The 13,732-nt window shown below is 55.3% G+C and overlaps 1 protein-coding gene across 1 annotated transcript in view; it reads right to left on the reverse strand.

Moving 5' to 3' along the window:
* LOC132490649 (death-inducer obliterator 1-like) overlaps positions 1 to 13,732 on the reverse strand; it is a 58,898-nt gene that overhangs the window by 2,916 nt on the left and 42,250 nt on the right. The window contains 10 exon segments of the mRNA XM_060099046.1: positions 3 to 1,171; positions 7,307 to 7,502; positions 8,309 to 8,398; positions 9,126 to 9,279; positions 9,727 to 10,255; positions 10,479 to 10,614; positions 10,878 to 10,982; positions 11,142 to 11,258; positions 11,794 to 11,953; positions 12,201 to 12,678. Coding sequence (XP_059955029.1) covers positions 3 to 1,171; positions 7,307 to 7,502; positions 8,309 to 8,398; positions 9,126 to 9,279; positions 9,727 to 10,255; positions 10,479 to 10,614; positions 10,878 to 10,982; positions 11,142 to 11,258; positions 11,794 to 11,953; positions 12,201 to 12,678 — 3,134 coding nt within the window.

Genomic DNA, 13,732 nt, shown 5'->3' on the forward strand with positions numbered 1-13,732 from the left:
GCGGCCTCGCTCTCGTTGCTCTCCGTGGCCAGCCGCCGGGCCAGCCGCGGGTCCCGGCTCAGCCGCGCCTCGGCGCTCGGGCCCGGGGCCTGGCTGCCAGCGGGGGGCGCGGCCGCCTTGGCCGCGGCCTGCGGCCGGAGCGTGGGCTTGGGCGGCGGCGGCGACATGAGCGCGTCCGACACGGAGAAGTGGGCCATGGAGGCCCTGATGGCCGCCCTCTGCTGCCTGAGCGCCTCCTCCTGCTCCTCCACCTGCTTCTGCTGCTCCTCGATCTGCTTGGTGAGCTCCTCTATCATCTGCTGCCGCTCGGCCAGGGAGGGCGCCAGCGGGCCAGGCCCGCCGTGCGCGTCCACACACATTCTGGTGGGCAGGTCGTCGACGGTCACTTTGGCTTCTTCTAGGATCGTCTCGTCCTCCGGGTCATAGGCCACCTCCTCCCGCTCAGCTGCCTCCGCGGCCTTGTCCGCGTCCTGGCGTCTCCCGCGGTCTCCGAGCTGAGTGTCCAAGGCTCTCTCAGGACCGTACTCTTCCTCGGGGTCATAGGGCCTGTCGTCTTCCTCCTCCTCCAGAGCTCTGTCTTTTGAGAGCTGACCAAACTGCTGGACAATTGGGTCCAGCAGGAGCGCCGACGGCACCCCGCCGCCGGCTTTGGCTCTCGAGTCTTGGTGGGGGGCTGGGGCCGACTCGGCAGGCTCTTCGGTGGGGGTGTCAAACGCCTTCTTCTTCCCAAAGAGAGTCTGCAGGATATATTCTAGGGGTGAAGCTGTTTTTGAAGAAGTAGTGACAGAGGAAGCGGCCACCGCAACCGTCACTGACGCGGGTGATGCTGTGACAGTGTTCGTGGCTCCTGGTTTGAGCGACGACAGTATCTGTAACCCGGAAGATGAGGCCGGCGAACCTGGTGCTTCTGGAGGAGGGGATGGGCGTGGGGGAGACCCCGGGGGTGTGGTGCTGACAGCCGCGTTCCCTGGGCACAGCGGGTACTTGCGGGGTTTCTTCTCAGGGAGCAGGGCTGCTGGCATTCTGGGGTGGACGGCATCCATTTCTTCTTGTGTCTGAATACGGGGCCGCTTCTCCTCTGTCTTGTCTGATTCGCCAGCATTTGAAGGCCGCTGTATTTTTTGGCAGATTACTAACCCCAGTATTATGTTTGGACGCGGTGACTCAAGACCTAAAAAGCAAAACAGTTGTGCAAATTTTAGAATCGAATTGTAGCTTTTGTCCTTCAGGGGTCAACTCTGGGTGTGAAGGGCAGCGGGGGGATGGTTTCCAGAGGGAGGAGGAGGGGGAAATTCTGTGGCAAAATAGAACCAAGTGTTCGAAGACCGGCTGCAAAAGACACAGACTGCACCGCGCACCTGCCCAGCCTGACGGGCCCACAAACCACAAAACCAAGGGCCCAATGCACACGCGCATTCGCCCAGTGCTAAAATTATTACAGATTTTCAATTATACACAACGCTAGGGTAGAGGCGCGCTGGGGGAGGTGGGGAAGGCCAGCACGCACACACTCCAGGCCGTTCACCTACTGGGAAGGAAGCCTGTATGTACCAGGATGTTTTCTAAACAAACTCTTAGCTGTGTTCCTTCATTTGCCTCTTGCTACAAATCAGGAAGGCAGCACCCCCTTTCGACTTTAACTTATGAGCTGCAATATGTAAATTAAGCTATTCATACTAAAATTAAAGGTTCAATTAAGGACCAATTCTACAACTCAATGATAAGGATCAACAAAATTATACGGATCGATAGAGCACACGCCCTTCGATAAGTTCATGAGTCACTGGTGTCAAAATGACAATTGATGGGAAAAGTGATGCTAACCAAAATGCCTAAAACAAATGTTCTTGCAGGTTTAGAAAGACATTCAATGACCAGTAACTTCTCAAAAGCTAACGAACGCTCAGGTCTCTGTCAACACAGGACGTGCGGCTTAAAGCCCAAAGGTGTTCAGGACAGGGGCAACAGAGGTCAGACCACGCGCACAACACGCTGGGAATTTCAGAACATTGCACAGTTCTTAAAACATAATGATTTCTTAACAAATTCTTGGTCCACACATTCTGGATTGTGGTGCACTGGACCAGGAATGCTACTGTTTCTGTACGGCTCCGCCACCCTCACAGTAATAACAAACCTGGAATACCAACAGGGGAACAGAGAAGCCCACGTCACAGATCAGTAAGTTAGGGAGAAACGATAAACACGGCACCAAAATTTTGTTTCAACAGCATATTTTAAATGAATCAAATTGTATAAACTCAATTTACACATGAATCACTATTGTGTAAAAGACATTCATGCTATATATTTTTGGTTGACTCACTAAAAAAGAAAATCAGCACTGTTTTTCCTATTCTTTCTGTGATTTGAAGTTGATCACAGATCAAAGAGTTGTCCCTAGACACCCATTGTGTAGTTCTGAGCGCCTGTCACCCTTCCTAAATTCCAACAGAGATGGGGTGACATGCCGAGCACGAGGGTGGCGGATGTCCCATCCCGCCCCCGAGGAGGAGGAAGACCCGGCATGCCAGAGTGAGCTGGGCTGGCCCAGCATCCGCATGGATCGGCGAGGTACTGTTGGCCCCCCTCCCCACTGTGCTCAGCGCCTCGTTTCACAGGCTGACATTCAAGGGCTGAGGTGCCCATGAAGACACCCACTCATGATGAGAGGAATGGCTTCCAGAATGTCCTCTGCCCTTCTAATGACAGTGGTGACTCAGGGGAAGGAGGAGCTGGGCAAAGGAGGGCGTGGACACAGGAAGGCCAGGCCCACTGCACTGAGCATGGCATCCAGATGGTTCTGCTCAGATGTGAAAGATACTCTATCAAGTTCGCTTTCTAATCAAAATGGATTATTTTAACTTAAAATAGTAAATCTCTCACTCGCTGTAACAGCCACTTACTGAATAATTTACAGCTCACTAATATGCAGTCTGGGGCATAGTCAATAGCTCAACTGGCTCTCGTGGCCCTCTCTGGACCGACTCTCACTGACACGGCCCCAGAGCTGGCAGAACAGGTCCCCAGCCGAGCCACAGGCTGGAGCGTTGGCCAGCCCCGTGAGCAGGAGCAGCAGAGGAATGTGCTCGGCCACGCGGGCGGGGGCGGGGAGGGCTGGGGAGCCCTGGCCGGGGGCGTCCTCTCAGCAGCCCAGGGCCCACGACTGTCCTCACTGTCCTCGATGCAGATGGGCTATGCTACCTGTGAAGAGCTTAACCTCTAAGGTGCCAACACCAGGGCTTGTGGCATGAATCACGTTTCAGGGCAAAGATGCTGTGTGTGGAGGCTCAGGCCTGCGTTAAACCCAGGGCGATGGGTCCTGTCCTCGGGAGGCGCGCCCGCCCTACAGCTTGCAACAGCTGTATAGGCCTCCTGACAAAAACGATACACCCCAGACTTGGCAAGATTCTCTAGACTCTACCCTTTGCGGTCACAGGCATCACAGGTAAGGGTAGGATTCAAGTACTTAACATTTACATTTGTTTCGAAAACAGTAAACTCCCTGGAAACCAGCATCTAACTAAGCAGCTACTATTTTTAAATGCTTTCAGCTCTCAACTACTTCATCTACACACACCCGTAAGCGTTCTAATAAAGCTCCAGAGTTGGAGGAGTGTTAGTTATGCATTTCCCCACTAATCTTCCCCAGGATTTGACATTTGAATTGGGCTGTTTTTGAAGCAGTCAAACCTTCTCTACTTCACCTGTGCACGTTATGGCTGCATGGAGACTTGCAATGTAACGAGCACCGTGGAGATGACTTACTCGTGGAAGAATACGATTCACTGTGCTACCGGGGTCTCGGCAGTGACCTTTAGGGAGGTGAGGGCATGTCTGGCTCCGCCCCACTCCGCAACTTCACGACAGGCGCCTGGCAAGGGCACGCTGGCCACAGTCAAAGGGCTACTACCACTGGGGCGGTGGCAGGGGCAGCTTTCCCCCGAAGGCCCCATTTTCTGCCTGGGGCCCCTGTGGGCGCGACCACTGTTGAGTGTGACCCCTGGAGAGGAAAGGGCGCCCCGAGACGGCCCAGCAGCAGTGAGCACGCTGGCTGCGTGCAGAGACAGGGCTCCCTCCGGGGGCCCGGGGCGCCCGCCCGGCTCCACACAGGGCCTCTGTCCCATGGTTACAAGCGGGGTGCTTACTTACCGACCTCCCTTTGAGGGCAGTGGTGAGGCTTATGACTCATCAAGTAGATGAGAACTAGGTGGGAGGCCACTGAACTATCATTTCCAGACAAGGGGTACTGGTCAGACTGAGCACTGGGGTGTCGGCACCCCTGCCCGACCCCCTCCAAATTGCGGGAGCAAACGTGTCCACAATGTCCCGTGTGGATGAAACAAGCCTTCCTAGCTGCATGTAGGTCCCCGAGTCTTCACGGTGAAAGAAAGGGTCAGCCCCAGACCACCCGTACAAAGAGAGAAGTGGACAAACCCAGGGACGAGGGACAGCTGAAAAGGTGTGTGTGGATTTCCTGAGCCAAGACCCAAACCAGGATGTGTCCGGGTGTGTCAGCAACAGGGCCGCGGGGGAAGCAGCCCCCATGCACCTTGGACGTGGCACGGCGGGAGATGAGGTTTAGTTTTAATTAATAAACCAGCTGAAAGCTGCCCAACTATCAAATGAGGCTTTTACCCCTAAATCAACCTGGCATGCTCCACTATTCAGTATTTACAGTGAACACCTTCTTATGGTCTGAGTCTGACAAGACAAAACGTCCACCTCTGCAGGGACAGAAACTGTGCTGGAGTTAGCAGCAACCATCCTCAAAGAGGACTTGGGCAGAGACCCAGCAAATACAGGGAGAAGCAGCTGCCCGCCCGCCACACTCGGCTCCCATGCAGACTTCGCCCGCTCCCACTCTTGGGTCCCTAAGACCTGAGCAAAGCCAGGGCTCCGCGTCCCAGTGAGGAGAGCGTCGTCCATCCGTCCGTCCGCCCGCCCGTGTCCAGGCGCCCCCAGCGCAGCACCGCCGCCTGCACAGCCAGAAGCACACTGGCGTCGGCTGAGGCAAAGCAAGGTGGAGACAGTCCTCCGTCACAGTGCACCTGGATGGGCACCAAGAGCTACCAAATGGTTCAAATTCAGACAAACGATGGCCAGTTTCCATGAAATATTCATTGATTTCAAAGGAGAGAGAAGCACTTTCCATTCAGCACCGTTTTGCCTTTGATTACAACATCTGTACACAGCTACGCAGGAAGACACGCAGAAACTGAAGACGTGCTGTTATCTGACAATACTGCAAGTCACGGAAACGGTCTGCTATTCAGGAAGCAGTTAAGAGTGAGGACAGAAGGCAGACACCACGGATGGAGCCAGCCTAAGAGAATGGCCCTCTCCCGGCAGTGCCTCGGAAGGCAGGTCCCTGTCCTCTGCTCAGGGTGGTCCACACCTTAGATGCCCGCGGGCCCTCGACAGGCGCCCCCCACCCCCTCGGGAGGGCCGGGCACCCTGGCCTAGGCCCAGCGTCCCATCTGACTGCTCTTCCTTCCGTGAATAAAGCCCCTAGAATTAAAAACATATATACTAAATTAAACAAGCTGAGATTTAGAAGCCCTTCGATTGAAAAAAAAAGTCTGTAAACGTTTATGGTAAAAATTCCCGTACAATCACGTTTCCAAAACCCCTCCTACTACTTTGTTTTAATGAAACATTCGTTCTCTATTGTGGATGAACACCTGCAGGCTTTTGAGCATCCCCTTCAGGAAGTGACAGCCTGGGCAATGCAGGTGGAGGAGTGATGTCCACTCCGCTGGTCATCAAGTGTGGTCACTTAGCAGATGAGGTGGGCGCCCTGCCCAGCCTTCCTTGTCCCCGTGTCACCCCGGAACACCCAGCGCGGCCCCCTCCCTCTGCCAGCCGGGCCCCAACCCAGCACTGCACCAGCTCCCGCCGCGGCTCCGACTGGGGCTTTCCTCGGTGGCCCCCGCGCCCCTGCCTCCTCACCACGCCTGACCTCGTCCACCTCTGCCCCCCTCAGGGTCTGTCTGTGGCCCCGAACCTGGCAGCCCCCTGCTCGTGTGACCAGGTGCACCGGGACGGTGTCAGGCAAGAAGACCCCATCGCGGGCTCTGCAGGTGGAGCCGTGAGAGGGGTGAAACAGGGCTTCATCACCTCCCAGGTCCCGCTGCTACAGACGCGCAGAGTGTGCGTGTCACAGGATCTACGCTCACACTAGGCCCCACACAGGCTTCCGCCCTTGTGACTGACCGGAGGCTCTTCACGGTATCGGAAAGTCGGCTTCACCACCGTCACCGCTGCGTCAGGAACACGGCGTCCAGGGAGCCGGCCGGCGCCCCAGGAGCTGCCCGCCAAGAACCTCGGCCACAGCCCTCCCTGCTGCCCGTCAGGCGGCACGGCTTTAGCGCGAGGAGTGGGACAGCCCCCAGAGAGCTTGGCTTCTAACGTGTTTGGCACTGAGACAGTTCCGTGTGTTGTGTCAGGGGACACGAGCCCTGCGGTCACGGGGACCGACCAGGACGCTGGGCCCAGCCGCAGAGCCGCCGGGGCACGTAAGTGCCTGGCCGCGGCAGGGGCGCTGGCCATGGACATGGAGGCCTCGGGCACGGGCGTAGCTACTGCCTGTAGAAGCAGGTGCTTCAAGAGCCATCACCGTAGGTTACACTCAGCATCTTTTAGGCTTAGCCGTTTTGGGGGCGCCATGGACAAGGAGACACTCCCATTTAGGCGAGACTTAAGTCCCGTCAACTTCTCAGGGTTAAGGGGAGTTGGGTCCCCAGAGACCACGCCCCCTTTGGAATCACCCTTAGCTCCCTTGAGAAGCCTGAACTTTCTTTCTGGTCAGCCTGCAAATAATTCTTTAGAAGCAGCACTTTCTAAGGAATGAGTGAACAGAAAGTGGTCTGCCAAAGACAAGAATTCGAGCAGCAGATTTCAAAGTGACTATTTCTAGAACTAGCTCCTGTCTCTCAACGCTAGTTTTCGTTTCTCCTCAAAACGAATGCCTGCAGCGAAGAGGCTCTGCCTGATGCCTGCAAGGAGCCGAGCCCGCAGGCCAGGCCCAGGCCCCGCCCTCCCGGCACTGCCCAGCCCCTGCCAGCAACACCCTGCTCATGCCAGGCGGGCGGGCTCCGGACAGGGTTGTCCCTCTTCACAGGACTTTTCTAAGACAATGCACACCTTCCTCAGGGGACCTCCCGTGCCACCCTCCACTATCCGCTGCTTCACCCCTGTTCCCAAGTTCCGCTGCCAAAGGCCGGGTCTAGGTGAGGCACGCAGCTCGCTGGGACGGACTCCGCAGGGCGTGGGGGGGACGTGTGGGCGGAAGCCTGGGGCCTACCTGGTCCCTCAAAGGGCAGGAGTTTGGAGGGGACGGGGTCCGCGGCGCTCAGCGGGATCAGGTAGAAGTCCTTGACGTGCCTGCTGTTGTTTACCACGACGCCGAAGCGGCCGCGGCTACTGAAATAGGAGTACAGAGAGATGTAGGCCACCTCCTCCTCCTCCGTCGCGGGGTGGAAGCGGATCAGACACAGCTCCTGCAACAAACAGAGGGCGGGGAGCATTGACCTGCGGCCACTCGGAAAGGCAGCCCCTTCTCCTTGCACCTAAGCCCCAAAAGCAGGAGGGAAGCGAGGAGAGAAGCGACCAGCCCTGATTCTGACTGTCCCAGCCCTGCTGCCCAACACATCAGAACAATGAGCTGCTCAAGAGGACACAGGCCCGAGTCTCAAGACTGCTGGGTTTGATCTTGGTTTCGGAGGACCTGCTTTAAAACTACTTAGCCCCACTGTCCTCAACACAGAGCCCACCTCCTGGGGCTCTCGTACTGATGGGGTACTCTGTGTGCAGGGCCAGTCTGGGGCAGCGTCTGACACAGAGCTAAGTGACCACTAAGCGTGCGATGAGCTGCCCGCACCTCCGAAACGGGAGGGCTGAACTAGACCAGGGTCGTAACCCTTCTGTGACCCCAGTGAAAACCAGAGCCCCTCCCCCAAAGAGCACTGCACACGCAGACACACAGCTGCGTCCGCATCTCAGCGGTTCAGACTCCAGCCCAGCCGCCTCCCCCGATCTCTCCTCCATCAGCTCAGACAACAAGGGACACAGCATCTGTATTTCTAACTCTGAACCGCACATGCGCTTTCACAAAGCTTCCACCGTCGTGCTACTCAGACCCCCCTTCACAGGTTAGCCAGCTGTCAACTTCAACGTCCACCTGCAAACATCTCACCAACTAGAGACAGTTCAAGTAGCAAGGCGCAAGACGAGACGTCAAAGAAAGAGCCGTGTGTAAACAAACCCCTTCTTCCTTGGGTGCAGAGGTTAGACTGTGGGCAGGTACCTTAGACACCGAAGACCTGAGTTTGCCGACGTAATCCCAGACTGTCTTCGGGGCAATCCGTCCGCCGATGTGAATTGTGTCGGGCAGGTCCTAAGTGAAATGAGCTCTGATTCAATGGCCGGTGGAACCGTGGCCGTCACAGAGAGGCACACCCCAAACTACCCGAGATTCACAACTAAGACAACTGCAAGTATCCCAAACACAGCGGCAATAACTGTGTCAAATGTTGCTTAGTTGACTAACATCCGGGATTATGAGTGACCAAACCCAAGGGTGGTCGGAGGATAACCTTCTGCTAAATAGGATGACATTTAGCAAAGTGTGGTACTGTTGTCTTTTATGAACATACACATACAGGAAAGATCCAGGTATGTCTCAGAAGAGACTGAGCACTCTTTGTCAAGTCTGAAACGCTAGTGCTGTTTCGTTAATTTTGAAAAATAAAAGACCTGTCATGTGCACCCCTCCACACCAGGGCAGGTCACCCGTGCCTGGCCACACCTGCAGTGGGCACATGCACACCCAGCTTTGGCACAAGCTCTAGCGGAACAGAGGGAGAAGGAAGACAAGCTTCAGCTTTTTCAGAAAAGAGGGAGGGTCTGATTTCTCATTTGAATTTTCGCCACTGTCCAAACTGCGTAACCTGCTGACTCGGCCCGGCAACCCCTATTTTGCCTTCAGAGGTGCTTGTGCGTCCAGACACTCAGCAGGAAGGTGGTCACACGCCTGACTCCAGCGCGGGATCAGAGTGCCTTTGGAAAACGCGCGCGTGCACGCACATGCACCCACACACACTTCTCTCCCTCCTGGTTCTAACCTCACTGAGATAATCAAAATATCCAGAGACAGGAAACGCCTTAGTGACAAACTTCGCTACACTCTGCATGTTAATGAATCCTTTCCAAATGGTGCTGAGTTGAGACAAAAAGAGGGTGGTATCTCCTTCTGGAGGGGACTGGGACTCCGAGATGCTGTAAAACAAAACCACAGAAAATACGTGAATCTTTCTCTGCCCAAAGAATCCCCAAGATTTATTGATTGATTGATTGATTTAACGTGTTTATAAAAGCAAAGTGAATTCCTGCAAGTTTTGATAGCTTACTTTTTCAAATTAATTACCTTCATCATAATGATATGAACATTCTGGTCAAAGAAATATAAACTATATAGGCAATAAACTGGATGGCTATAAATTCAAATTCCAGTTTTCAACAACTATATGTCTAAGGTGATAATTAGTCATCCTAAAACTGAAGCTTTAAAAAAACGCCTCTCTAAAATAGAAAATTGAGGAGAGTTGTATATCTGGGTGGATTTCAGAGCCAAACGAGTGAATCACTCCTTACTGCTCCCTCCTTTGTTCATCTGAAAGAAAGGCCACAGCTCAGCTGCTCAGACCACACACACGGGGGCAGCACCTGATGCTTGGCGACAGCGGGACCGACAGGAGGTATCTGGGCTCGGGCAACGTGGACGGCTTGACCAAGATGGACTTGGGCACCGTCACGGAGGTCGGCAGAGGCTTCGGGACATCCTGTCGGGGCTCTGCTGGGTGGGCGCTGCCTGGGCGGGCTGCCGAGGGAGCCGTGCCCGTGCTCGGCCTGCCTGGTGCAGTCCTGGGGTCTCGGCCGGACACCGTGACTGTGGTGAGCACTGCGCCGCCACCAGGGGCCGGGCAGGGGGCGCCTTCCAGGGCGGAGGGCTCGGGGTGGCCGTCGGCTGGAGGCACCGGGAGGGACTTTCCCTCCACATGGGCGCGAGCAGCGCGTTCCAGGTCTGGCTCCAAGGTGTTTTCAGGCAGAGTTTCTGGGGCCGCATCCTCGGCTGAGCTGAGAGCGGGCTCGGAGGCAGAGCTGTCACGCTTGGACCTCGAGTCCTCCTTCTTGGCAGAAGTTGACCACTCTCGTCTGTGCGGAGCTGGCTCCTCTTCCGACGATGGAACCTGACCTGGAGAGCAGAAGGCAGGCCTTCGTGAGAAGTCCCACACATCCGAGAGCAAAGCCTTCCCATGGGTAGACAGACGATCACTGCTTTAAAACAACCACACTGTAAAGGTAGGGGCTCACTTCCTAAGCTTGAAGAAACGATTCTAGCCTTTCCACTGTGGAACTTGGTTCGAATGCAGCCGTCCTGAGAAGGGTCTCCACAGTCTCCCCCCACATCGGCTCACCTGTGCAGATCTTACAGTTCCGGTCAAAGAGGTGCGTGTGGTGCTGCCCGGTCGTGTCCCGCAGCATGCCGCCGACAAGGCCCAGCAGCGGTACCGCGCTCCTCTCGGGGGCCGCCCGCACCGATTCTTGCTGTTCCTAAAGCACAAGAAGCAGAGGAGGCCATCTCTTTCCCACCCCCTCTCCAAATTAGCAGCACCCACGGAAAAAACATCTCACGTGATGAAGAACCACTGAAAACAGAGGAAGAGGACTACTGAATACAAGTACTTGAGAAGCAATACAACGACACACACTTGTGTCAGCCCCGCGTCTTGCCCGGTAATTCAGGCACCTAACAACGTCTGGAACGGGATCATCTTTGTCAATTCTCGTGAGCACTGGAAATCCTAAACGCTTACATCACAATCTGATACGGGCAGAGAATCTTCCATATCGGGAATAGTTTCCGGTTTAACGGTCGGCTTCTTAGTCTCATTATGCAAGTTAGTTCCGGACTCCATCACCTAAGATGAAAAAGACAGACAAACGTGAACCCTTAGCCCTTCTTTCCCAAGGGGACTCTCTCATGCCAATAGGCTATTCATTCACTCTGGGGTGGGGTTGGGGGCGGCGTTGGTGTCAGGCTTCTGGCATCCGCAGCCGCCTCTCCCGTCGGCACACACAGGATTTGACGATCTCTCTTTCCACATGGAAAGCCCTTCGGAGACAAGTTCTTCTGGCTTCATTCTCACAAGCTTTGCCAAAGAGATTTCTTCACGCAGAACACGATGGAAGAGCCCCTGTAAACAAACATCTCTTGTTCACTCGTTCAAAACCCTCTAAGATACTAGAGAGGATGTGGAGGTGGGCAGTAAGGCAAGCCCCTGCCCCGCGGCAGGACGAGGGCCCAGAGCCTCCCATCGATGCTTGGAGAACAAGGGCCCGGAATTCGGGCAGCTGATCTCCAGTATCCCACCGCACTAACCCTGCTACAAAGACTACTTCACAGAAAACACAATTGACTGAAGAAGGTACAGTGTTAGGGACAAAGGTAGAAGAAATCCCTTCTGCCAGCGGGTTAACAAGGCGAAATGGAAAGTCAGAGTATGTGCCCTGCTTCTAAACACAGGCAAGAGGTCAAGAGGCCGATCCAGACAGCGTGGGCCCCGGCAGGCACACAGGCGCGCAGATGGCAAGAACCTCAGCTGGCGAGCACCTGGCCCCACGGGAACAGCATGCCACGCACCCGCCGCCGCAGGGGGACCCAGTGCCCTAACCCAGGCCTGGGCAGCCCCTGGCCAGGACTGCCCCCATTCCTGACGGTCGGACACGCACCTGGGTGTTGGGGTCCTTGAGGTTGAACGTGAGGCTGCGGTACTTGCTCTGGTACCGGCTGTCTGTGACTCGGAACAAGTTAAACATCTCCTTCTCGAGGTGCAGTGCAACTTTTCCTACTTCATTTTCTGTCATGATTAAGTCATCGCTGTCAGTGATTCTAGGTGGAATGAAAAAAGCCCCACGGTAACTGCTGCACTTACCATGCCACATGGGATCTCAGCTCCCCAACCAGGGATGGAACCCCAGTGCCCCCTGCAGTGGAAGCGTGGAGTCTTAACCACTGGACGCCAGGGAAGTCCCACATGTGACATTTTTCTTAAACAGCAGGGCCATCGTGAAACCACCACCCTTTACGTGGAAAACTTTCCACTTTAACAGATAAGAAACAAAGTGGAACAGCCCACCTTTTCCACAAGATCTCCTTCAAGCAGCGTCGTACGTTTTGCCGAATTTGAGAATTTGGCTGTGACGAGGCGGGGCGCGCGGGGCCCAGGCATCCCGGGGCTGGAGAGGCCAGGGGAACCCAGGTGGTCCCAGGCTTCCTGATGGCGCCCACCGAAGCAGCGGAGCTGGGGAACTTTCTGGAAGCAGACGTGGCAGCAACAGGTGCCAGCCTTGCCTGCTTGGCCGAGGGAGTGCTGCCCGAGGGGGAGGGGGCAGCCGAGAGCCACGGCCTCTTGGCGATGGTGCCCTTGAACCCCGGTGGCAACTTTTTGATGGCCGGTTTGGCTGCCGCCGCATTTGCAAAAGGAGGGGACTTCTTTGGAAGGAGACTTCTGGGCGAGGGTTGCTTGAGGCCCCCCGAGGAGCCTGGCGGAGCCACCTTCTTCGGCACTGCCGCCACCGCCGCCTTGGCCTCTGCGCCTCTGTCCTCCTTCACGGCTGAAAGGAGAGGGGCCGCTTAGTGAGGCAGGGGTGCAGGGGACCCCACATGTGCACCCGAAACCAGCAAAGCTAATAACCAGGCATCACTGTGAGACAGATTTAAAGAGGATTTTTAAAGTAACTGTTAAATTCAGAAAAGGAGTGTAAACAGGGCTACCAGCAACATTTACGATACTGAATATACTTTGTTTCAGAGAGAAATGCTTTAGTATTAAAACTTTTACTTCAACCGATACACCAGTAAGCTATAAAAGGCTTGATTTGAACCATTAGCTTAGCTTGGAACTCCAAGGCCAAATTTCGCTGTATCAAGAGAAGGCATAGATTTCAAAGACCACTCGCATGGAGAGTCCCAGTGCAGTTTTTGGTGAACAGGAGCTTAGAAACTCTTTCCAGGGTGGATCAGACACATTCTCTTCGAATGCATATCCAAGCCCCACCTCGGGGGCCCTTGGGGCACTGGAAGGACTAGCGAGAGTCCACCCTGGGGTTAGGGGCTCACAGGTGCTCATCGTCCTCTTGGACAAGAGTCAACTGGACACGGTTAATAAATATATAGAATGTTGGCAGAAAACTGCAACATGGGGGGAGACCAGTGACTTTTACACTAGGAGCTCGGTGGCAGGAACGCCACCTGCGGTCATTCACGTTCCCATTCACACCCCTCTAGTAGCAGCTCGCTATTGGGTAAGACAGTAGGTTAGCACTTTTAATGCAAACAAGGGTTACAGCCCAAAGCTAAAATGAGAATCTTTATGCCAGTACTTCGCATGGACTGATTCCACTTAATCCTGTATCAGACCATCAGAATTACAGTCAGAGGCAAGCAAGGAGGTTCATCCTAAGACCAGTCCCTCGGTCTTAGGGGCGAGCGGCCCAGCAGACGTCCATGGGGAGCCGTGACGGAGAGCTGGAGCGTGTTCCCAGATGGCCCCGCTCAGGCCCACCGCCCAGAACGTCTGGGACCCAGGGCAGAACGGGGTTGGGGGGGGGCAGGCAGGTCCAGGGAGCAAGCCAGGAGAGCACAGGGACACCACCTAGGGCCACGTCA

The sequence above is a fragment of the Mesoplodon densirostris genome, chromosome 5, assembly GCF_025265405.1.
Source record: "Mesoplodon densirostris isolate mMesDen1 chromosome 5, mMesDen1 primary haplotype, whole genome shotgun sequence".
Taxonomy (NCBI): Eukaryota; Metazoa; Chordata; class Mammalia; order Artiodactyla; family Ziphiidae; genus Mesoplodon; species Mesoplodon densirostris.